This window comes from Lithobates pipiens, unplaced genomic scaffold (genome assembly GCF_037356315.1).
Source record: "Lithobates pipiens isolate NorthernLeopardFrog02 unplaced genomic scaffold, aLitPip1_a1.2 Scaffold_16, whole genome shotgun sequence".
Lineage (NCBI taxonomy): Eukaryota > Metazoa > Chordata > Amphibia > Anura > Ranidae > Lithobates > Lithobates pipiens.
This window is the reverse complement of record NW_027507748.1, coordinates 375,062,886-375,086,679: the sequence shown is the minus strand read 5'-3', so window position 1 is coordinate 375,086,679 and position 23,794 is coordinate 375,062,886. Positions and strand designations below refer to the sequence as shown.

The following is a 23,794-nucleotide window of genomic DNA, read 5'->3' as shown; positions in this document are numbered from 1 at the left end:
TCAAAGGGATGGAAGATGGACAGGGCCATGTACCATCACATCTTGGGTGAGAACCTCCTTCCCTCAGCCAGGGCATTGAAACGGAGTCATGGATAGGTATTCCAGCATGACAATGACCCCAAATACATGGCCATGGCAACAAAGGAGTGCCTCAAGAAGAAGCACATATAATAAAAGGAGGGAAAACTCCTCAAGAGACTCCTCCTTTTATTATATGCCGCTTATAGTCTAGAGGAGTCAAAAGTTCTTAATTGAAAGTAGATGGGTGTCCCAGGAATGGGTTTAACTGGATGGAATTTCCCCCCACACATTTGTATGGAGGTGTAGTTCAAAAAGCACCCTTTGTTTATGCTCAAGACGAAGCACATTAAGGTCCTGGAGTCTCCAGACCTTAATCCCTTAGAAAATATGTAGAGGGAGATGAAGATTCGAGTTACCAAACGTCAGCCTTGAAACCTCAATGACTTGGAGAGGATCTGCAAAAAGGAGTGGGACAAAATCCTTCCTGATATGTGTGCAAACCTGGGGCCAACTACAAGAAACGTGCTCTGTGATTGCCAGCAAGGGTTTTGCCACCAAATACTAAGTCATGTTTTGCGAAGGGGTCAAAAACATATTGCACTCATTAAAATGCAAATAAATTAATAACTTTTTTGAAATGCGTTTTCCTGGATTATTTTATTGTTATTCTGTCTCTCACTGTTAAAATAAACCTACCATTAAAATTATAGACTGATCATTTCTTTGTCAGTGGGCAAACGTACAAAATAAGCAAGGGATCAAATCCTTTTTCCCTCACTGTAACTACAAAAAGATATATGACTAAAGAGAGAAGTAACCTCTACCTACTATTAACCTCTCCCTACTTACCATCTCCACAGCACAGTTGTAGATTAACTTTTCTGCTGTGACACTGTTGATCTCATCCACAAAACGCTGCTTGTCTGAAAAAAAGCGGTTGAGCTGCTCCGTGAGCTTCTTGCACATGCTGATGCAGAATTTATATCGCTCATTCATGCTTTTCACCACTGTAACATCAAAGAGGGCAAATGTACTCAAAAATAAGAAATACTTACAAAGATATTCTTAATTGCAATTTTCATAAAAGGTATGGATAATATTACTGTAATATTTGTTCCTGCAAAAGCTTACCTTGTTTTACAGCACTTGAAGGCGTCAGCTTCCCAGATTTGATTTGCGATTTGGCAAGTTGCAGGGAAGATGCCAGGAACTGAGCTGCTTTCATGTACAGCACCAGCTGTTCCACTTGTCTGTTTGGAAATAACAGCAGCTTAGGTCAACTACTGGCCTCATTAATATCTGAATAGGAAATACAGTTCATGTTGTCACATCTGGATCCTGGTGCTCAAAGCAATCCAACAGAGATTACTTACTCACCCGAACAGATTGCCCAAGCTGATGAAAACACAGAAAGCAGATCATCATGTCGGCCTAATGTACAAACCTGAACAGGCTCCAGAGTGCTCATAGCTACTTGACAACATGCAAAGTACTCCAGTACAAAATAAACAATGAGTTGATCACTCCTCTGTACTTACCCCCATTCTTTGCTCAGTTGGCTTATCTGGTCCACTACCACACTCTCTTGAATCTGATAGAGAGACACAGCAGAAGTACACATATCTGAACTCCCTCCACGGGCCGCCGTTAGCTCCATCACACACTCTGTGAACATCAGCATCAGATTGAGGTGCCTGAGAGTTTCTGTGTGCTCCCGCTGCATTGGAAAAGAACATTACAGTTCAGTAAACCTTTTTCATCATCTTCTAATACATACAGTTGTGTGCATAAGTTTACATACCCTGGCAGAATTTATGATTTCTTGACCATTTTTCAGAGAATATGAATTATAACACAAAAATATTTATTTCACTCGTGGTTAGTGTTTGGCTGAAGCCATTTATTATCTATCAACTGTGTTTACTCTTTTTATATCGTAAGGATAACAAAAACTACCCAAATGACCCTGATCAAAAGTTTACATATCCTGGTGATTTTGGCCTGATAACATGCACACAAGTTGACACAAAGGGGTTTGAATGGCTATTAAAGGTAGCCATCCTCACCTGTGAACTGTTTGCTTGTAGTGTGTGTGTGTGTGTGTGTGTGTGTGTGTGTGTGTGTGGTGTGGTGTGGTGTGGTGTGTATTAAAGGTCAATGAGTTTCTGGACCCCCTAACAGACCCTTGTATCTTTCATCCAGTGCTGCACTGACGTTTCTGGATTCTGAGTCATGGGGAAAGCAAAAGAAACAGGAAAGGGATATGAAAAGATATCCAAAGAATTGAGAATGCCAATCAGCAGTGTTCAAACTCTAATAAAGAAGTGGAAAATTGGGTGTTCTGTTGAAACCAAAACACAGTCAAGTAGACTAACTAAAATTTCAGCCACACCTGCAAGGAAAATTGATCGGGATGCAAAGAAAAACCCACAAATAACTTCAGGGGAAATACAGGACTCTCTGAAAACGTGGTGTGGCCGTTCCAAGATGCACAATAAGGAGGTACCTGAAGAAAGATGGGCTGCATGGTCAAGTCGCCAGAAGAAAGCCATTACTAAGCAAATGCCACAAAGTAGCCCGCTTACAATACGCTAAACAGCACAGAGACAAGCCTCAAACCTTCTGGCACAAAGGTATTTGGAGTGATGAGACCAAAAGTAAGCTTTTTAGCCACAACCATAAAAGCTACGTTTGGAGAGGAGTCAAAAAGGCCTATGATGAAAGGTACAGAGGTGAATCGCTGATGTTTTGGGGATGTGTGAGCTACAAAGGCACAGGAAATGTCAAAATTGTTGGCAAGATGAATGCAGCATGTTATCAATAAACAGGAGGAACATTTGCATTCATCAGCCAGGAATCTGCGCATGGAACGTACTTGGACATTCCAACGTGACAATGATCCAAAACACAAGGCCAAGTCTACCTGTCATTGGCTACAGCAGAATAAAGTGAAGGTTCTGGAGTGGCCATCTCAGTCGCCTGACTGCATTATCATTTAGTCACTCTGGGGAGAGCTATAACGTGCAGTTCATGGAAGACAGCCCAAGAATTTACAGGAACTGGAGGCTTTTTGCCAAGAGGAATGGGCAACTTTACCATCTGAGAAGATAAAGACCCTCATCCACAAATACCACAAAAGACTTCAAGCTGTCATTGGTGTTAAAGGGGGCAATATACGGTATTAAGTACCTGGGATAGAGGATTAAGAACTGGGGTATGTAAACTTTTGATCAGGGTCATTTGGGTAGTTTCTGCTGCCATTATGATTTAAAAAGAGTAAACACAGTTGATTGGTAATAAATGGTTTCAGCCAAACACTAACCATGAGTGAAAGAAAAGTTTTTGTGTTATCATATTCTCTGAAAAATGGCCAAGAAATCATAAGTTCTGCCAGGGTATGTAAACTTAGGAGCACAACTGTATATACTAACAGTAAACTTTGGGGTGCCCCAGCTACCCCCATACACCAAGACAAGCTGTACAGTAAACATTTTTTTTGTACATAAATTTATATTAACCTCTTAAGGACTAGGCCTTTTTCTGACACTTGTTGTTTACAAGTTGAAATTAGGATTTTTTGCTAGAAAATTTGTTAGAACCCCAAACATTATATATGCAATATTTTATGTCACACTGTATTTGTGCAGCGATGTTTCAAAATGCAATGTAAAAAAAAAATACACTGTATTAAAAAAAACAAAAAAGTAGTTAGGCCAATTTTATTATGTGAAAGATGATGTAACTAGATACCCAACATGTCATGCTTCAAAATTGCACATGCTTGTGGAATGGTGACAAACTACAGTACCACAAAATCTCCATAGGTGATGCTTTAAAAAAATTTTTACAGGTTATTACAGGTTACCTGTTTAGAGTTACAGAGCAGGTCTAGTGCTAGAATTATTGCTCTCACTAACAATTGTGGTGATACTGCACATGTGTGGTTTGAACACCGTTTACACATGCAGGCGTGACTTACGCATGCTTCTGCGTGTAAGCTCACAGGGGCGGGGTGCTTTAAAAAAAAAAAATGTTTATTTTCTTATCTTTTTGTTTTTTATTTTTACATTGCCCCTTTAATTTTTTTGATCACTTGTATTCCTATTACAAAGAATGTATACATCCCTTGTGATAGAAATAGGCATGACAGGTCCTATTCATTGCGAGATCTGGGGTCAAAAAGACCTCAGATCTCACAATTCTACTTAAAAGCAAAAATAAAAAATAAAAATAAAAAAAGGAATTTTACATTTACAAAAATAAAAATTGTCCCTTTAAGTCCATTAGGCAGAAGTGAGATTCACTCTGGTCCTCCAAGGGAATAGAGTCAAGTGGGGGCCATCTTGCCCTCACTCGACTTCCTGCCCATCGCTCCAGGGGGATCGGATCAGTTCGGCCTTTTACGGATGGCCCCAGTAAGCAGGTGGAACGACCAGAAGTGGCGGGAGGGGGCACCTCTCCTGCTGCCTCTAAAAGTGATCCCGTGGCAAATCTGCCTGAATTAGGCTTAGGTAAGTCCTAAAAGGAATTGTAGCCAGAAAAGTGTTGTTAATGTTTTATGAAACTCCATGGATTGTGTTCTGGCAATTTTGCTCTTTTCAGGCTCATTACAGGCGATATTTTTAGCGCTAAAACGCCTGAAGAGTGCCTTCAGTGTGAAAGGAGTCTATAAGTCGACAGGAGGAGAGACAGTACCTCCATCAGAGTCTCTTCAGGTAGCTCCGGTGCTTCAAATGTAATGAAATCTTCCAGGCTGGGAGGGGATGTACCATAGGACATATATTTCATGCTTGGGGCTACATCAGCTCCAGGAGGAGACGAACCCATGTGAATACCAGAAGGAGATCCCATATGCACACGACCACTGGTGGAGCAGAGAGAGCCTCCAGAGCTGTTTGAGCCAACTGCAAGTTACAAAACACGCTTTATTATTATTATCGTCTAAAGAAAGAAGAACGGTACATACATCAATTTGACTGCACTGGTAATGTTAACTGATGTCAAATAATAGTTTAGTTTAATAACAACACTTTACAAAAATAATGAGGAAAAACATTGGTTGGATAAACACATTTAAACAAATTATTTTTCTTGTTCCTAAAATAGGAAGGAAGAACAAAATCAGATGCAGCACTAAAGTCATTAGTTTGAATCCCAAACCACTATCTGCATGGAGATTAAATGTCCCTCCCTGAGTTTGCTGGGGTTTCCTCCGGATACCTCAATGCTGGTAGGTTAATGGTCTCCTGTTTAAACTGAACCTAGTATGTGTATGTATGCATGCAAAATGGGGACCTTAGACTATAAGCTTCTTGAGGGCAGGGACTGATGTAAATGTACAATATACAGTATTGAAAAAAGCTGCGTAAATTGTTGGTGGTGATTTATAAATAACTGTATATAAAATATGAAATGCTGGTGGGACCTGGAAACATTGCTATGTGCTAGTATAAGGCTTTGCTGCGAGTAAAGCTAAAATTTCCATTATAACAACATTCTGCATTATGCCCATTTAGAGGATCGTTGCCTCAATTCAAAAAGCTGTAATGCATGTGTTATTTGTCATAATGACTGTTATTTAGAGCAAGTATGAGACACATTCTGTTCTAAATAGTGATGATAATGGCAAATAATGCTTTGTGAATTGTTGTTCGAGTGCAATATTATAATAGAGGAAAGCTGCCACACAACGAGAGAAACTGACTGTATACACAGCTATAGAAAATCATACAGGACTTGCCTGAAGTGGTCCTCTTCCTCATCATCATATGTGTGCAAGTTGGAGGGGTAGAACTGTTAGGAGGAGATCCAACGGTAAACATCACTGCTCTTGTACTGGCAGAGGGCACAGTCAGGACACTTCCTGTACCACCTGAAGGGACTTGAAAAGTTTAGAGATTATTATATAAATATTTCACTTGAAGCAGAAGCACATACAACACATTAATGATTGACCAATATCTTCATCATTTATCACTGTTCTGCTCGCTTGTACTTGTGATCTTACAATTAGGTATAAGGATTTATACCACCAAAGCAGGAACAATTATGTGCTTTTGCTGGGTGTCACATACGTTCGTGTGCCTTAAGGAAGGGGTGGCCTCTCTCCAGGCATACCTGCCATTAATCTATCCATTCTTATATGTGATCCAACTATGGAGGCTCTGGAAATTTGGAGTTCTGCGGTGTATACAGAGGCCATTGGTGTGGGCACTGCAGCTTGAACATATATTTGCAAATGTGTGCAAACTAAACCCTCTGTTTTTTTTTACATAAACTGTTAGACAGGGCCAGTTTGCATGTTTTGCAGGCTGGCAAGTGTACTGGAAAATCTATTGTGTGTTTGTGATGTGCATTGCCCTTCCATGTGCACCTTGCTGCAAAGGTCAGTTATAGGTTAGGGTGGTTGCCACTTTTGGGTACTGAGCAAATGTAGCCTTATTTGAATATAGGCAAAAAGCTATAAATAGAACAAGGTAATAACACATCACAAGAACATTTAAATAGACTAGTACCTGTGTCCATTGGACGCTCAGAGTTTAGGCTGTCTGTGCTTCCTTGGTAATGCTGCCCTCCCAGAGTAGCTTTTACTGTCTGATCTGACAACTTTCCAGCACTCACAGACCTGTTAAAGACAATATTGTATAGATCAGTGGTAGTATAAAGCAGCGGCTTGAAATAATAGACATTTGCTTAACATCATCTTATGGCTCTGTTCTAAATGGTCAAGCAATCTTCTGGGACCTGTGACGTGTCCCAGAAGATTGCAGGGAGGGAGGGGAGAGGAGGTGTTGCCTAGGCAGCGCTCGGTGGGAAGTGGGAGCTGGGTACCTGTCAAAACTAGGCACCCCCCCCCCCCCCCCCACCACCACCACCAAAAAAAAAAAAAAAAAAATGACATGTCAAATGGGGCATGTCAGGGGGTTAGGACTCCTTACAGCGTGAGTTCCACTTTTGGGTGGAACTACATTTTAAGGCTCTTACAATGTGTCAGGTGCTGAATCAGAGAGGGATAGCACCATCCTCATGAAGCAAAATTGCCAGCACACAATCTATTGAGTTTAATAAAGCATTAACAACACTTTTCTGGCTACAATTCCCTTTAGGACTACCTACGCCTAATTCAGGCAAGCATTTGCGCCAGTTTTGGCAACATTACCGACACATGCAACAAATTTAGGTAGTTCTTACTACTGCCACTTCAAGAATCTGTTGTAATGGATTACAATTTAGGAAACTAATGGTAATTAAGACCAGCCCTGAGTTTACATACAGAGAAATGCCAGTGCTCAGAGTGGGTTATGTGTGTCCTGGGAAGCAGACATAACAGCTTGTTGCACAGTGTTCTGTCCCCTGCCTCACATAGCTGTCTGCCTGGAGATTCCTTGGCCAAAAGCTAAAATGTAAACAAAGGGGTGAGGACATTACTTAAATATGTAAAAAGATTTAGGAATTTACAAGAAGGGGGGGGGGGGGGGATAGACCTAATAGGGAACTAGTCCTCACAGTTGTAGTGCTTGTTGGTTGGGCAGAGCCCCATAGGGAACTGAGAGACTAGTTCTCCATCAGGTCCGCTTCACTTTTGATTGACAGTGGGAAAAATCTAAAGCTGCTATCAGACTGAATAGTGGCTTTGGATCCACCCACTTGTGTTAATCAAAAGCAAGGAGGACCCTATGGGGAACTTCCACCCACCACAGTACAAAATTCCCCACCACGCTTCGGTCAGTTGAAAGGCACGGTGGCTGGAAAGGGAGCACATTGAGAAATCAGTGCCCAGCATTGACCCGAAGATCTTAGTGCTGGCCTCTGATATAATAACGTACCTGTTTCTGAAATGTACCTGAATCTAGCGTGAAAGTTTAAGTCCAGCATTTAAAGATGGCAAACTGCTGGTTTTATTAATGCTCAGAAACACACTGCAATGGCTTTACCCAATAATGTGGGCGGGGGGTTGGGGGTGCAATACCATACAGAACCAGCGCTTAAAATTCAACTATAAGCACATTTTTAACTCTTTTTTTTTTTTTTTTTAAATCAACCCAATATGTTCCATTTTCACATAGTGATGAAGAACTTCAAGAGGAAGTAAACCCTGATGAGTTTACTTCCTCTTTCATTCCCTGCAAAGGCAAAGCATAATGGACTACTATGCATCTCATAGTAGTCCATTATGTGTCATTTACCTGACACAGGAGCCAGCGATGTCACCGCTGTCCCCTGTAGTCCGGCGCATCCATCTTGTCGGTGGGGTCTCGCATCTCCGCCACTGTCATTAGGCGAAGCCGCGATGACGTCACTCCCGCACATGCGCACGGGAGCCAACACGTGAGGCAACTTCTTCATTGACAATGTCGCGCTCAGTGCGCCGCTGTCTACGGCGCATGCGCCGTAGACAGCGGTGGCTGTCTTCGGGCAAATATCTCCTAAACCGTATAGGTTTAGGAGATATTTCTTGGACCTACAGGTAAGCCTTAATCTAGGCTTACCTGTAGGTCAAAGTGGTTTGTAAGGGTTTACAACCACTTTCAGCCAAAACCTTTTCTTGGGTTGGGTAGAATCACTTTCTACTGCGATCGGTGCTGGGAGATTTCCCAAATTTTCCACTCTATATACACTGGTCTAGGAAATTAGAGACATTTCCCAATGGGGGGCAAAGCAATAAAAATCTGACAGAGGTTCTAAATCTTACCCACCTAAAGATTTTGGCTAGTTATTAATTTCTTCATAGCATGGAACACATTTACATTACTCCAAATGTCCAGTTATCAAAACGATAGAAAAATGCTATTTTATTTAAAGAGATGCCATTTGTTTTCTAATCTGTACTAGATAAACAGATATCTGATTTGCTGTCACATCTCCATACTTCTATACTCCCATACAATATACCTATGGTGCTCCAAGCACATAATGGTCAATCAACAAACATACCAATATTGAAGAATCCACACATGAGTGGTCTTTATCTTCCTAAGCATGTCTCATTTTGACTTGTACTCAGACAGAACAGCCAGGAGTGTGACATCAGTTTCTCTGTTAAAGTTACCAAATACAGTGGTGATTGGACTGATAAGTCATGAGCTCCGCTTAGGGCCAGAGTTTATGGTTTTTGGCTTGCATGAAAAGTGCATCTCTTTCCATGCAAGCCAAAGGGCATGCAAAAGCAGTTGAAGTATATCAAGTGCAGGCCAACTGCCCCTGCAATGAATTCTGAATGATCTCAGAAACATCTCAAAACTGCATTTGACTTTCAAAGCCCTGTAGACATTGGCCCCTATTCATTCTCTCCTCCTGTCACCATGTTCTCTCTGTCAGCATAGGTATAAATGCAGTTGATCAGCTTCTAGTGCTGCTGGGCTGATATCAAAATATCTTTAGGTACTTATGCTAGTTGTATGGTAAAACATATATTATTTTTTGTAAAGGAATACATAATTACATGAAATTGTATTTTTGTAATTTTTTTTGTGAAATGGTAGGGGTACAATGTACCCGTTACCAATTCACATAGGGGGAGGCTGGGATCTGGGGGTGCCCTTAAAAGGGGGCTTCCAGATTCCAATAAGCCCCCTGCCCGCAGATCCCCCCCCTTTCTGCAGCTTGCTGGGTTGCGTGCACAAATAAGGATCTGGTATGGATTTTAGGGGGGCCCCTATGCCATTTAAAAAAAAAAAATTGGCACAGGGTTCTCCTTAAAACCCATATCAGACCTGAAGGGCTTGGTGTGGATTTTGGAGGGGCCCCCCATACAATTTTTTTTACATTTTTGGTTTGAGGTTCCCCTTAACATTCATATCAGACCCAAAGGGCCTGGTAATGGACTTGGGGGGGGGGGGGGGGGTAGTTGTATCTATATTGCCGAGACCTGACAATTCATTACAGCTGTGATCAGTTTTAAATTACTTTTTTCCTTTAGAAATGTCAATTTGCTGTGGTACTGTTCTAAACACGGGAAAACTGTGGCACTTTACAGGCATACTATAGACACCCCCCAGGCACAATATTTAAAGGAATATTTCATTTTTATTGTTTCACATTAACCCTCTTTAAAATCACTGCTCCCGAAAAAAACTGCCATTTTTAAAACTTTATTCTTTATTGATACATGTCCCCTGGGGTGGGAACCAGGTCACTTTTTATGACAATAACTTGCATATAAGCCTTTAAAATGAGCACTTGATTTTTCATGTTTGTGTTCCATAGACTTTAACGGTGTTTGCGTGTTAAAATTTTTTGCCCGTTTGCATGTTCTGGTGCGACCTGAACCGGGGGGGTTCGGCTCATCATAAGTTGTCCCATGAACAGATTTTTTTAAATGAGCCACACCAGTTCATGTGCCCTTATATTTGCATTTACAGTTACAGTTTTTTATCACAGAAATTACATATCAAGGTCATACAGTAAAAAGCAGGTATGGAGAAATAAACAGGGAGACTTACCTTCCAAAAGTAGCTTTTCCATGTTCTGCATTGCTGGATTTCTCATGGCCATGCAAACAAAGGAAAGGAGAGAAATCCCTTGGATCACACAAGTCTTTGGCCTGTGCAGAAGCATCTGCATGTCCCTGACGATTAGCTAAAGCAAGCAGATTGGATGAAGCTTGGGTTTTAGGGATCTTGAATGGAGCAGTTGTCTGGAAAAAAGCAATACCATTAAAAATGAGATTTACAGAGGTTTTCTATATAATACACTGCCATCTGGGTATAGCCACAGATGGGCATGTTGGCAGGAGGCCACTGCTGTACAAAATATTTTATTAAAACGCAAAGATACTAGGAGTTATGGTATGAATCTACAAGACTGAATAGCAATTGGTTCATTCACTCATTGGTACTATTGACTGTTGCTGTTGAATTTGTGAACATTTTATTACTACCCTGTTTCCCCCAAAATAAGACCTAGCGTGATTGTCGGTGATGGCTGCAATATAAGCCCTACCCCCCAAATAAGCCTTTTAGCTTGTCTTTTCAGGGTAGGGCTTAGTTTCGGGGAAACAGGGTAGGGCTTATTTGGGGGGGGTAGGGCTTATATTGCAGCCATCACCGACAATCACGCTAGGTCTTATTTTTGGGGAAACAGGGTATAGTGATGCACGTCAGTTAAGTAGTTAGACTAGAACTCCAGCCAGGTGGTTCTGGATAAAGCCGGGTACAGTTAAAACCACTGTTATATATTTTCACTGTTATCTGTAGTCCCATTTTAGAAACTTTCCTCTCACTTCCTGTACCACCACAACAACAGGAAGTGAGAGAAAAATCTTACTACACTAATGTCCTGAATAACCATATATACTTTTAAACATCTTAGGTTTTATACCCTTTTTTTTTTTAATACACAGAAAAGACTAAAATACTGGGGTTGCTGACCTAATTAATACAATTATCTGGCTGTTAGTCTTAACCACTGTTTCTAATTGGTGACTTGGCCTAGGTTCACACTAAAATGGTGGGGAAAATCCCGGGATACATGCATGTTTCCCACACCGCATTCAAATCTCACTACCCTTGCGATCTGCAGTGGGCATTAGTGCAATCTTAAGGACACCCCAAATGCAGGTCGCAAATGCAGTGCATTTGCCTGCACCGAATCGCATGGTACAAACATACCATGTGATCCAGATGCAGTGCGGTTCCAAAACTGGTGCATGCATGACTTTGATACAATGCAATGTGATTTGAGCCCTTTTATAATGAATGGCAAATTTAATAGGAATGTGGTGCGGTTCCTGTGAGATTCATATGCAATTCATAGTGTGAACCAAGGCTTAATCTTATTCAAATAAGAGGGTCAGCAATGGTAGGCTCCCGCCCCCTCCACAGCCCAGCACTCCAGTGAGCACGTGGAGGGCAGAGCAGAGAGCCGCTGACTGACAGCTTGTTTGATTGCTCGGTTCTCAGCCTTAGAGCCAGCAGGGGACAGAGACAACATTGAACCGATGCTGCATCCACCTAGGTAAGTACGATTAAAAAATTTGCATACTTCTCTTTTTTTTTTTTTTTTAAACACAGTTGTTCAGTCTTCAGCTGATTGCCATTTATGAATGAAAGCTAATTTTGCAACTTTATTAGAGCCTGTATCAACAGCTTTGAACATCAGTTTGACATTCGTTTTAGGGTCTTTACAATTTACCTCACTAAAAATCATTTTCCCTCTTAGTAAGGTTGCCCTCTATCCCAGTTCGGGAGGCAATTCAAAATTCTAGATGTATCCTTACATTAAATTCCCGGTGACACTGGTGATAAGGACAATTAGAGAAAATAAAAACCAGACAGTGGTTCTAATTGCTCGCTCCTCTATTCACATCTAAAATTCATACTTTAACTTGCAACTCGTATTTACTGCCTCTTTATGAGTGTTACTAATATATATATATATTTTTTTGTATAAGCTATAAAATGCTTAGAGCCTATATGGCACCCTATCTCTCATTTCTCTTTGGTCATAAGGAAGAGATAGGGGACAGTTTTAAGACAAAGGGAGCACGTAAACATTGTTGTCAAGGGATCACTGCCAAATTACAACAATCAACAGCTCAGAGTCAAAGGGAGTGATTTACTAAAACTGGATCAGACAGACTCTGGTGCAGCTGTGCATAGTATTCAGTTTCTAACTTCAGATTTTTCAATTAAGCTTTGACAATTAGCCCCCATTCACATCGGCATTTCAAATCGGAGCCTTTTGCTGGCAATAGGAGTGTCCCAATTGGTGCGGCACCGCACTGATTTCCAATCCGACATGCCTGCACTACTTTTGGCGACTTCGGGGACAATTTCAATAGACATCTGTGAATGAACCTGCACATAGATGTCTTTTGAGTCACCCCCAAAGTTGGACTGAAATGTTGCTTTTAAATTGTGATAAATGCCCATGATTTCCAAGCCGTGTTCATTGTGAACGAGGGCTTAAACCTAGAAGCAGGCCGATTACTATGCACAGCTGCACCAGATTCTGTGCACAACACCTTTAGTAATACTCCCCCAATGTGTTTGGTTCCCAGCCTCATATTTGTGACAGTGGCAGCTAATAACATCCTGGTCACTGGCAAATGTACAGTAGGTACATGAGTGACAGTTGGTGTTTTTCTTTGGAGGGGTTCGGCAAACAATCACCCCCCCTGATGGCAGGCAGCGTGGTGCAGTGGCTCGGTCCTAAGTCCCCTACTCCATGGCAGCTTGCAGCTCCTTCCCTACTCCTCCTAGGCATCCAATAGGATTGCCTGTCCTTTCAGCCAATCAGGTGACTGGTGTCAAAACCCGCTTCCCGATTGGCTGGGAGGAGGAGCAGTGTTAGAACAGCAAATATTCCTTCGTTGTTGTAACACACCTGAGTGGACTGAGAGCGCATTCCCTGCAACCCGAGCACACTCTACAGTGGTGTGAAAAAGTGTTTGCCCCCTTCCTCATTTCCTGTTCCTTTGCATGTTTGTCACACTTAAGTGTTTCGGAACATCAAACCAATTTAAAAAATAGTCAAGGACAACACAAGTAAACACAAAATGCAATTTGTAAATGAAGGTATTTATTATTAAAGGTGAAAAAAAATCCAAACCATCATGGCCCTGTGTGAAAAAGTGATTGCCCCCCTTGTTAAAACATACTATAACTGTGGTTGTCCACACCTGAGTTCAATTTCTCTAGCCACACCCAGGCCTGATTATTGCCACACCTGTTCACAATCAAGGCATCACTTAAATAGGAGCTACTTGACACAGTAAGGTCCACCAGAAGATCCTTAAAAGCTACACATCATGCCGAGACCCAAAGAAATTCAGGAACAATTGAGAAAGAAAGTAATTGAGATCTATCAGTCTGGAAAGGGTTATAAAGCCATTTCCAAAGCTTTGGGAATCCAGCGAACCACAGTGAGAGCCATTATCCACAAATGGCGAAGACATGGAACAGTGGTGAACCTTCCCAGGAGTGGCTGGGCCGCCCAAAATTACCCCAAGAGCGCAGCGACGACTCATCCAAGAGGTCACAAAAGACCCCACAACAACGTCCAAGGAACTGCAGGCCTCACTTGCCTCAGTTAAGGTCAGCGTTCATGCCTCCACCATCAGGAAAAGACTGGGCAAAAAACACACCAGCAAGTCCACCACCGAATGGCTGAAGAAAAACAAAATGAAGACTTTGGAGTGGCCTAGCCAAAGTCCTGACCTGAATCCTATTGAGATGTTGTGGTATGACCTTAAAAAGGCCGTTCATGCTCGAAAACCCTCTAATGTAACTGAATTAGGACAATTCTGCAAAGATGAGTGGGCCAAAATTCCTCCAGGACGCTGTAAAAGCCTCATTGCACGTTATCGCAAACGCTTGGTTGCAGTTGTTGCTGCTAAGGGTGGCCCAACCAGTTATTAGGTTTAGGGGGCAATCACTTTTTCACACAGGGCCATGATGGTTTGGATTTTTTTTCACCTTTAATAATAAACACCTTCATTTACAAATTGCATTTTGTGTTTACTTGTGTTGTCCTTGACTATTGTTTAAATTGGTTTGATGTTCCGAAACACTTAAGTGTGACAAACATGCAAAGGAACAGGAAATGAGGAAGGGGGCAAACACTTTTTTCACACCACTGTATATATTGAAGCCTATTAGAGCCTCTGGCTCTAATCGGTGCTTCAAAGAAACAGCCCCTCCCCATTGTCCTGAAAGGGGCCGGACACATGGATAGGGGAGGTGGCGATGGACAGGGGAGTGGCACCCATGAGGTAAACACCAAAATGCACCTACACATCCACACTTCTGTACACACTGCAGAGGTGGGTACATGTGTACTTCCACAAATGTTGATGAGTGAACAGGTGCACTTGTGTAAAAAGGAAAGTTAATGGTATCTATCTACATCCTAATCCTGGAAGGCATAGCCAATCAGGATACAGGACTAGTTTTGATGGATATTAGGGGTTACAGTGCTACAGAAAAGCTGACAATACACATCAAAGAACAAACCTTGGTTGGAGATCCAATGATGGTAGGCAGTGGGGTTTTATACAGCCATTCTGAGCTCCTAGGAGAAGATCCCATGTGCTTTGTGGGAGATGCACCAAGACTGACAGGCCGTGCTGGCTGCGGTGAATGGCTAAAGCCATGTCCAGCATAGGAAGGACATACAGGATCTGAGTGCTGCTTTCGTAGCTTCTGTTTGTTCTGGTAAATGTCAGTGAGAGTCGGTGCACTTTGCAGTCTTGCGCCTAACAAAGACTGTGGGGACTGTGACTGTGGCACTGGGGACCCTGAACAAAGAATAAACATATTGTAAATAAAAGTTTATACTACAAGTTTTAAAGCCAGGGTCAGAACACAGTGCTCATGCACCCTGCCCCTAGCATTAGTGGTTGACTGGAGCACTATACAAAAAGGGAATGCTGGACTGCTGGGGGTCCAGGCTGCTGCATTCTGTGTTGAGCAACAGTCCAGATATCTAGCAAGGTACACAAGTAATTTTAACATAGCCCGCAGCACATTCGTTCTTTCATTTTTGAATGAATACTGACACATTCCTTACTTCAGTAACAACAAGAAGAACAGTGCGCTTTAAGGCCCCTTTCACACTAGCAGACCCATTAGGTCCTCCTGTCCGTTTTTCAGCTGGATCTGATCAGACCCTCCAGTCTCCTCTATGGAGTGCGGTGAGGGGTGTACACCCGCCAACATCTGATCCGATACTATCCGCTAAACACAGACGAATCAGGTCAGATGGACGTTGGGTGTAAAAGGACAGGCAGTCCGCTTACATCTGACCACCCATAGAGGACAGCAGGCTGTGTCTGCTCTGCATAAGCAAAGACCAGCCAGGGATCAGTGGGCAGATTACCCACTGAGCAGGTGGACTCCAATGTGTGTGGATAGGGCCTAAAGCTTTATTTGCATTAACATTTCAAATAACAATGTAAAATGAAACCTTTAAACAAGATATTTAAAAATCTTTAGGATTTACTTGGTGAATGAGCAGAGTTTTAATTATTGCAGTGTTAATTATAAAAATTAAGACCGTATACAAGTGAAATATAATAAATGTTACTGTTCATACTTTGTTCATATTAACAGAGTATGTCTCTAGATTGGCCTCGCGTCACTTGATCACAATGACAGGTCTGTCTGGGTAAAGCTGTAACCTTACTACCAATAAAAAGGTCTGCTTAGGTAGCTAGCCTTAATTCACCTTGTCTCAATTTAGATGGCGGGCAGAATGAGTCATATTTAGTGCAGTTCATCTTGTCACAACTGTTTTTTTTCTCCACAGCGACTGTTTTATTGCTTGATAAAAGCAAAAAGCTCTTTACTTAGCAACATATCTCCCAAACAGTAATATTGCATTCAACCGTTTTTTATATGCGACATGAGCATCTGTTCAACCTGATGTACTATTCAGCACTGTATTTTTGTTTCTTTTCATAATGGGTTTACAATACTGCTTGTATGCATTTAAGCAAAGCTTTACTAAACTATTGCTGTTTGGGTGTCAATTTTTTTGGCAATCCTAAAACTCAAAGCCAGCTGGCTAAGTGGTTTAAATCAAATTTATTTGAGAGCAAAATGAGTAAACCAAACACCTACCTCCTGAAGAACTTCGGCTTCTGGACTCATGTCCTTGTGGGTGACCACAACAACAGTGGCCTAGCTGCTCTGGGATGGTTCCAACTAAACAAGACCAAGATAAAAACCAAAAGTAGTAAGACTTAAATGCTACCTAAACTTTAGAACATATTTCTAAGTATGCATGGACAATATTAGGACCAATACATGCACATGCTTAATGTTTCTGCTACAAAAATTCTGCCTTATTTGATATTTTTATAGAACTGAGAAATGTCAAACTTTTATCTTGCAGTGGGTCAGCGCCTGCACTGCGAGGGTTGACTGCTTAATAATTCTAGGTGAGAGTAAAAACACTTTTACATAGTGGATTCAATGATCTCCCATGCTCTGGTGGTGTATTGTACCTCAGTGGCATGTCCAACCTAGAGCTATTGACCCTACATCCATCTCAGGACCACAGTACACTGCAGTATGGGGAAAAGACGCTGCAGGGGTCAGTCTAGCAGAGCGAAGGAACAGAGGATCAGGTACATAAATCTCTTTTCTATGCCCCCTAGAACTAAAGTAATTAACCTTTGCAGTGCTGGTGCAGCCCAACCGCAATGGAGAATTATCAAGTTTCCTAAAGGTGGGCTTTAACATGGATTTAGAATTAATCTTTCATGAGGCAGACATATGCAATTTCTTCCTTTAAAATAGTCTCATTCTGTAATCCCATTGGCTTGTGGTCAGACTGCATACATTTAACATCTGCTTCTTTTCTGATGCAAAGTATAGGGAAAGCTGGCAAGGTGAACCCTACTCTTAAAGGTTAAGTTCACCTTTTCTAGAAAATAGCCTATGCAGTCAAGGGGCCCCAGTAGATACTGAAAAACTGCAGCTTTCTATAATTTTCAGCAATATTCTTGCCATACCTGTAGGCCATTTGGGTCCCCAGAAGCCTGTCTAACAAACTTCTAGCTAGCAACTCCCATGTCTTGGCTTGGCTTGGTTATGACAATACAAATTGCAAATTTTTTTAATATCTATCGAGTCTCCTTGACTGCATAGGCTATTTTCTGTTGTAGGTGAACTTGGGCTTTAAGGCCAGGGGAGCTAGAGGAGAGCTTGAGGTTCTACTGAGTATACATTTCCACACAAATCTGTTTGGAAACGGTTACCACTACATTTCCATTTATCCAGTGCGACTTTTAGCACTTACCTAATGGTGATGGAGAATAAGGTCTTGAAGAGCCAGTGGACAAGCGGCGTCCGATTGCTTGCACCACGTCTGTGGAGCTGGGAGACCCAGAGCCAACTTTGAGAAAGCCCATGGGGCTGGTATTTGAGCGCCTCACTGCACCAGATCTGCTGTAGGAAGAGGAGAAATTAGAAATGGTAAAGGTTTGTGTTCTGTAACATATGATGCCAAATGAAGGCTATAAACATTCACAGCTCTACAAAAGGAAAAGCACAGCAGTAACAAACTTGGTAATTAATTTCTAAACACTTGAGTTAAGTGCCATCACTCTAATTCTCAACAATCTACTGTGAGTGCATTTAAGGGGGGAGACTACTGTGCATTTTTTAATAAAACGTAAAGGCAGGAACAAATAGTAACGAATAAAAACAACGACAACAATTATGCTAGGTACATTTTAGCAGGGATAACCTAATTTTTATAGAGAGATGTATATAGAGACTACTTGTACATCTGCATATTATAAGGATAGTCTTTTTACACAACTGTAAAAGCTGACCTCCTGGCATGATCTTAATTGCATGCTTGCTCACATTGGTGCAGCTTGGAATAATTTAAGCATGCGATCATTGTAATTAGAGTTGACTACTACAGCTCTTGACACCATCTACAGTGGTCCCATGAAATATGCATACTTACATTGGCAAGCTGAAGTAATGTAACCATGCAATTAAAGTGTTACTAAACCCAGGACCCTGCAATCACTATATCTGGTCCTCCACAGTACATAGAACATCAAAAATGCAATTATTTTTGTAAATACAAACTTCTAAATACCCTTTCTCATCAGCAGTATATATCCATGTTGCAATTTTGATCAGTTCCTGGCGAAGATTGTAGCACTGAGCTGTCCTATAAGGCTGCATGGCTCCTGACCCTCTGTCTGGACATATCTGGACAGTGCGGATTGGCCCTGTGCTGATCACAGGCACTCTCCCAATAAAAAAATAAAAATAAATCTCTAGCAATACACATCAAACATGCATGTGCAGCCCGACTCCAAAGGCTCTGTCTTATCCAGACTTGTCCAGGGGGGCCAGTGCAGGAGGGGGAGGATCTGAGCATACAAGACCAAGCAGCCTTTTTACACAATGTGGAGGATTACCCCCTTAGGTTCCACAGTGAGTATAACAAGCATGCTTTACTGCATATACAGACTGATATTACTTTTGTGGGTTTAGTACCACTTTAAGATCATACTTGGGATTCAGCCTTAATAACGATTCACTTTAAAGTAGAACGTCAGCCAAAACCTGCCAGCCAGAATCCCTAGCAGACTCTCTATCAATTTTTTTTTCTCCCAGTTTTGTATCTCTGTTTAGTAAATTCCCCTTAAATTCTGTTCTAATGAGCACAACAGGAAGTGAGGGGAAACACTTTACAGAGGTCACAGAGAGCAATAGATATCTGACAGATGTTCTTTTTCAAACTTATCCAGAACTAGGAATAAAAAAACACAAGTAGACAGAGTTCCACTTTATTATATCATACTACTGAGCACTGAACTGCAAATTAAATAAAATTAAATCTTAGAAGGACTAAGGTCGTCGGTTCGAATCCCAGCCACGGCACTACCTGCATGGAATTTTCATGTTCTCCATGTGCCTGCGTGGATTTGGCGCAAACATGAAAGTGCGGCTCCACCCTGCCTTGTATCAACGGTTCAGGCTGCTGGTGGTGGTGTAATTGTGTGGGGGATATTTTCTTGGCAACTTTGGGCACCTTCTTACCACTTGAGCATCACTTAAACGCCAATGCCTACCTGAGTATTGTTGCTGACCATGTCCATCCCTTTATGACTACCGTGTTCTTTCTCTGATGGCTACTTCCAGGAGGATAATGCACCATATCTTAAAGCTCAACTCAAATTGGTTTCTTGAACATGACAATGAGTTCACTGTACTCCAATGGCCTCCGCAGTCACCAGATCTCAATCCAATAGGGAAAGGGCCCCCAACCACCGGGCCGTGGCCTCTCTGCAGCCGGCCCGTGAGTGTGGCAGCTCGACTGGCATGCCATTGAGCAGGCCGACCAGTGCGCAGGCAGGCCAGTAAGTGGGCTGGTAAGTGAGTGGGCAGGCAGGCCAGTAAGCGGGCTAGCAAGTGGGTGGGCAGGCAGGCCAGTAAGCGGGCTAGCAAGTGGATGGGCAGGCAGGCCAGTAAGCGGGCTAGCAAGTGAGTGGGCAGGCAGGCCAGTAAGCGGGCTGGCGAGCATGCAGAGAGCTGACATCTCTGACCACCTTCCCTGCAAACCGCAGTTCCGCCCTCACTGTGCAGCTGCGGGCCACAGAGAGATTACAGTACTCATCGTTCCACAGTGGCTCACCTGTTGATCATCTCCTGCTCATCAGTCAAGCCCACAGCCAGCCCCTTCTGGTGGCAGGCGACGTGGCAAGTGATAAGCTGCATCTGGTGGCATGCAAAGGTGGCAATGCCACCAGATGCAGCTTATAGGCAGGCAACGGTGCTAAGTGACCAGCTGCATCTGTTGGCAGGCAATGGTGGCAAGTGACCAGCTGCATCTGCTGGCAGGGAACATGGGCAAGTGACCAGCTGCATCTGCTGGCAGGGAACAGGGGCAAGTGACCAGCTGCATCTGCTGGCAGGCAATGGTGGCAAGTGACCAACTGCATCTGATGGCAGGCAATGGTGGCAAGTGACCAACTGCATCTGTTGGCAGGCAATGGTGGCAAGTGACCAGCTGCATCTGCTGGCAGGGAACAGGGGCAAGTGACCAGCTGCATCTGCTGGCAGGGAACAGGGGCAAGTGACCAGCTGCATCTGCTGGCAGGCAGAGGTGGCAAGTGACCAGCTGCATCTGCTGGCAGGCAATGGTGGCAAGTGACCAGCTGCATCTGCTGGCAGGCAATGGTGGCAAGTGACCAGCTGCATCTGCTGGCAGGCGATGTTGGCAAGTGACCAGCTGCATCTGCTGGCAGGCGATGTTGGCAAGTGACCAGCTGCATCTGCTGGCAGGCGATGTTGGCAAGTAACCAGCTGCATCTGCTGGCAGGCGATGTTGGCAAGTGATCAGCTGCATCTGCTGGCAGGCGATGTTGGCAAGTGACACGTTGCATCTGGTGGTAGATGATGTTGGCAAGTGCCACGTTGCATCTGGTGGCAGGTGACATGGCAAGTGACAAGCTGCATCTAGTGGCAGACAATGGTGGCAGGTGGCAAACTCAGGGCTCCCACTGATTCTACATTATGGTGAGTTGAACTATTTCATTTTATATTACAAAGTAATAGAAATATTGCACTTCCATCATCAATAATGGTGCAGTGATTGAAGCGCCAACACCAGCCTTTGCCCTGAAAAATTGCCCTCGAAAAACCACACAAACCCCTCCCCCCAGCCTTGGCATAATTTTCTTCCACACAGCCGGTGCACAAAGACAAAAAGGTTGGGGACTGCTGCAATAGAGCACCTTTGGGATGTGGTGGAATGGGAGATTCTCATCATGGATGTGCAGCCTACAAATCTGCAGCAACTACGTGATGCTATCATTGTTGATATGGACCAAAATCTCTGAGGAACTCCAACACTTTTTTGAATCTATGCCCCGAAGAATTAAGGCAGTTCTGAAGGCAAAAGGTGGTCCAACCTGCTACTAGCAAGGTTTACCTAATAAAGTGGGCAGTGTGCGTATATGCAAAGTGCTGAGTAAATTGTCCCCGCTATATACAAGCCCATCATATGCTGCAACTGTGTGTCTACTGTACTGTGTGTAGCATGTTACATTACAAGCCATATATGCAATATATAAAAGATGAACAGTTCAAATACACATGCGTAGCATGACTTGTATACTTAAGGGTAGAGCAAGCAGTGTACATTTAATCCAGTGAATCTTCCTTAAAAAAAAAAAAGGGCAATTCAACGAAAAAGCAAAGGAATTAAGTAAATGCCAAATGTTATACAAAACTAAGATAATAAAATAAAATATATAATAGTTTTACAGGTTACTATTATAGAGTAATATCTCTTTAAAGGACATACCTGGGGGAGCCATGAGGATTAGATGTAGGACTAGCAGTAGATGAGAGATTCTGCTCAATGCGTTGGTAGTTCCGCAGTTGGGTTGGGACAGGAATAGGTGCAGTCTCGCTGCGTGGGGACACCTGAGGCTGGCTCTGCCTGAAGTCAAAAAGCAAGGACAGAGGGAATAAATCTCTGTGTACTGGTCTCTGGCTTATTTGAACCATTATGCAGCTAGGAAACAAAACAAGTACAAAATGTTCTCCGCTGTCAGAAATAATAGCTTAAATTTCCATTGTTCCTATTCTAGGTTACTAAATCTGTTTCCCGTTGTGTCTTCTCGGTGGCATACAAGCAAAGAATCTGAGCCTTCATACACTAAGCCTGTAAATCAGCAAGACCAAATCCCTCCTCCACGTTGGCCTCCTCCACAATCTCCATTTGAAAACAAAGCAATTCTAGGAAAGTCAGCTGTACTCAGAACAGGAAGTACAAGTAGAGTTCACTCAAGCTGCTCTGCTTACACGAACTCCGCAGTGCGCAGTACGTTACATATACAAGTACATTATGTAACTTTACTACCACAATACTAAGTACTTGGTAAACAACTCTTAACGTCAGGCTTTCACTGGAAAGGTCTCTTTATCTCCGTTTAGAGGAATTATGGGCTTGTTTTGGTAACAAAACCATAAATTACAGGGCATTTCTATTTATATAGCCCATGCAGAATAGAGGCCATTATTGGTTAGTGATAACATACTGTAGGAGAAACATTGAGAAAGCCAGTTTGGAAAGGAAATCGTGCAGTTTGCTTCTGAGAACTTGTCCTAATGAAGGTCAATCATGCCTTGGCTGCAATGGTTCTTTATAGCGTGGCAGCTGCCTTCGCAGTCTTCTCCTAAACTCACACAAATCTTGGCTCTGGGCTCTATGTAATATGAGATAATGGGGAAAATAATAGAGGGCCCACTGATTTTGTGGATTTGGATTCTGAAGTCAACTTCCCTGAATAATGGTGCTTTACTGTAAAAGTTGTACCCCTTTTTTTAGGTATTTATTTTAGTAACTGGAGACAGTGAGCACTCTTCTTTACATGCTGAAATACTTTTGATTTATGGTAAATGCAGTCCTGTCTCACACATAGGACAAGCTTGACAAGGGAACATAAAAGTTGGCCATACACTGTAAGGCCCCTTCCACGTGGGGCGGGCTCCATTGGAGTCCGCCTGCATAGTGGGGAATTTCTCCCCTGATCCCTGCTGAGTAGGCAGATGACAGGTCCATGTCTGCTCCGCTTTTGCAAAGCGGGGACAGACACAGCCTACTGTCCTTTATGGGCAGTCAGATGTAAATGGACCGCCTGTCTGTTAACCCCCCGACTGCCATCCGATCTGCTAGACGAAAGAATGGATCTGCATCTGTGTTTATAGTGTATAGGATCAGATTTGAATTCTGCGGGACACATTCGTTGACGTTCACCGCTCCTTAGAGGAGACTGGAGGGTCCGATTCACTTGAAAAACTGCAGGTCCCTTTCACACTAGGGGACCAAAAAGTTCTATCGTACAGCCTCACGGGCTGATAGGAGAAATCGATCAATTCCCAATGGAGGCATCTCTACTCCTGAGCTACTACATTCTTGCAGATGGCACCGATGGCAAGTACGACCGTATTTTGTTGATCTATTATTTAGTCTGCTGTGGGAGCCATTTTAAAATATTTTGCGCACGTTAAAAAGCATATTTTGGGCCTAACAATTCCATAAGTCACCCAAAACATTTTTGAAAGCAGAAACTCTATACAATAAAATTGTGGCAGTTGCAATTTTTTTATATCACACAGTGATTACACTACTATTTATCAAATCTATATTTTCAGTAAAAAATACACTTACGTTTTAGTGCACACAAACACAATACAACTCAAAATTTTGGTAAAAATTGAGTTCATCGATGGACACAGAGTCTCCTTAATCTTGACCATTGGGTTATATCGCCTCCACAGGGGTAGGA

General features: G+C 42.6%; 1 protein-coding gene across 7 annotated transcripts in view; it reads right to left on the bottom strand.

Annotated features, from left to right (window-relative positions):
- ULK2 (unc-51 like autophagy activating kinase 2) overlaps window positions 1-23,794 on the bottom strand; it is a 164,539-nt gene that overhangs the window by 15,221 nt on the left and 125,524 nt on the right. For 4 of the 7 annotated variants that reach the window (XM_077482147.1, XM_077482144.1, XM_077482148.1 and 1 more), the window contains 11 exons: window positions 21,805-21,942; window positions 17,767-17,915; window positions 16,584-16,667; window positions 14,976-15,259; window positions 10,464-10,657; window positions 6,537-6,646; window positions 5,762-5,902; window positions 4,717-4,925; window positions 1,560-1,738; window positions 1,153-1,271; window positions 871-1,028 (listed from right to left, as the gene is read on the bottom strand). In XM_077482147.1, coding sequence (XP_077338273.1) covers window positions 871-1,028; window positions 1,153-1,271; window positions 1,560-1,738; window positions 4,717-4,925; window positions 5,762-5,902; window positions 6,537-6,646; window positions 10,464-10,657; window positions 14,976-15,259; window positions 16,584-16,667; window positions 17,767-17,915; window positions 21,805-21,942 — 1,765 coding nt within the window. Of the gene's footprint in view, window positions 1-870; window positions 1,029-1,152; window positions 1,272-1,559; window positions 1,739-4,716; window positions 4,932-5,761; window positions 5,903-6,536; window positions 6,647-10,463; window positions 10,658-14,975; window positions 15,260-16,583; window positions 16,668-17,766; window positions 17,916-21,804; window positions 21,943-23,794 lie in introns of all 7 variants that reach the window. The other 3 variants (XM_077482146.1, XM_077482151.1, XM_077482145.1) reach the window with 2 other exon arrangements.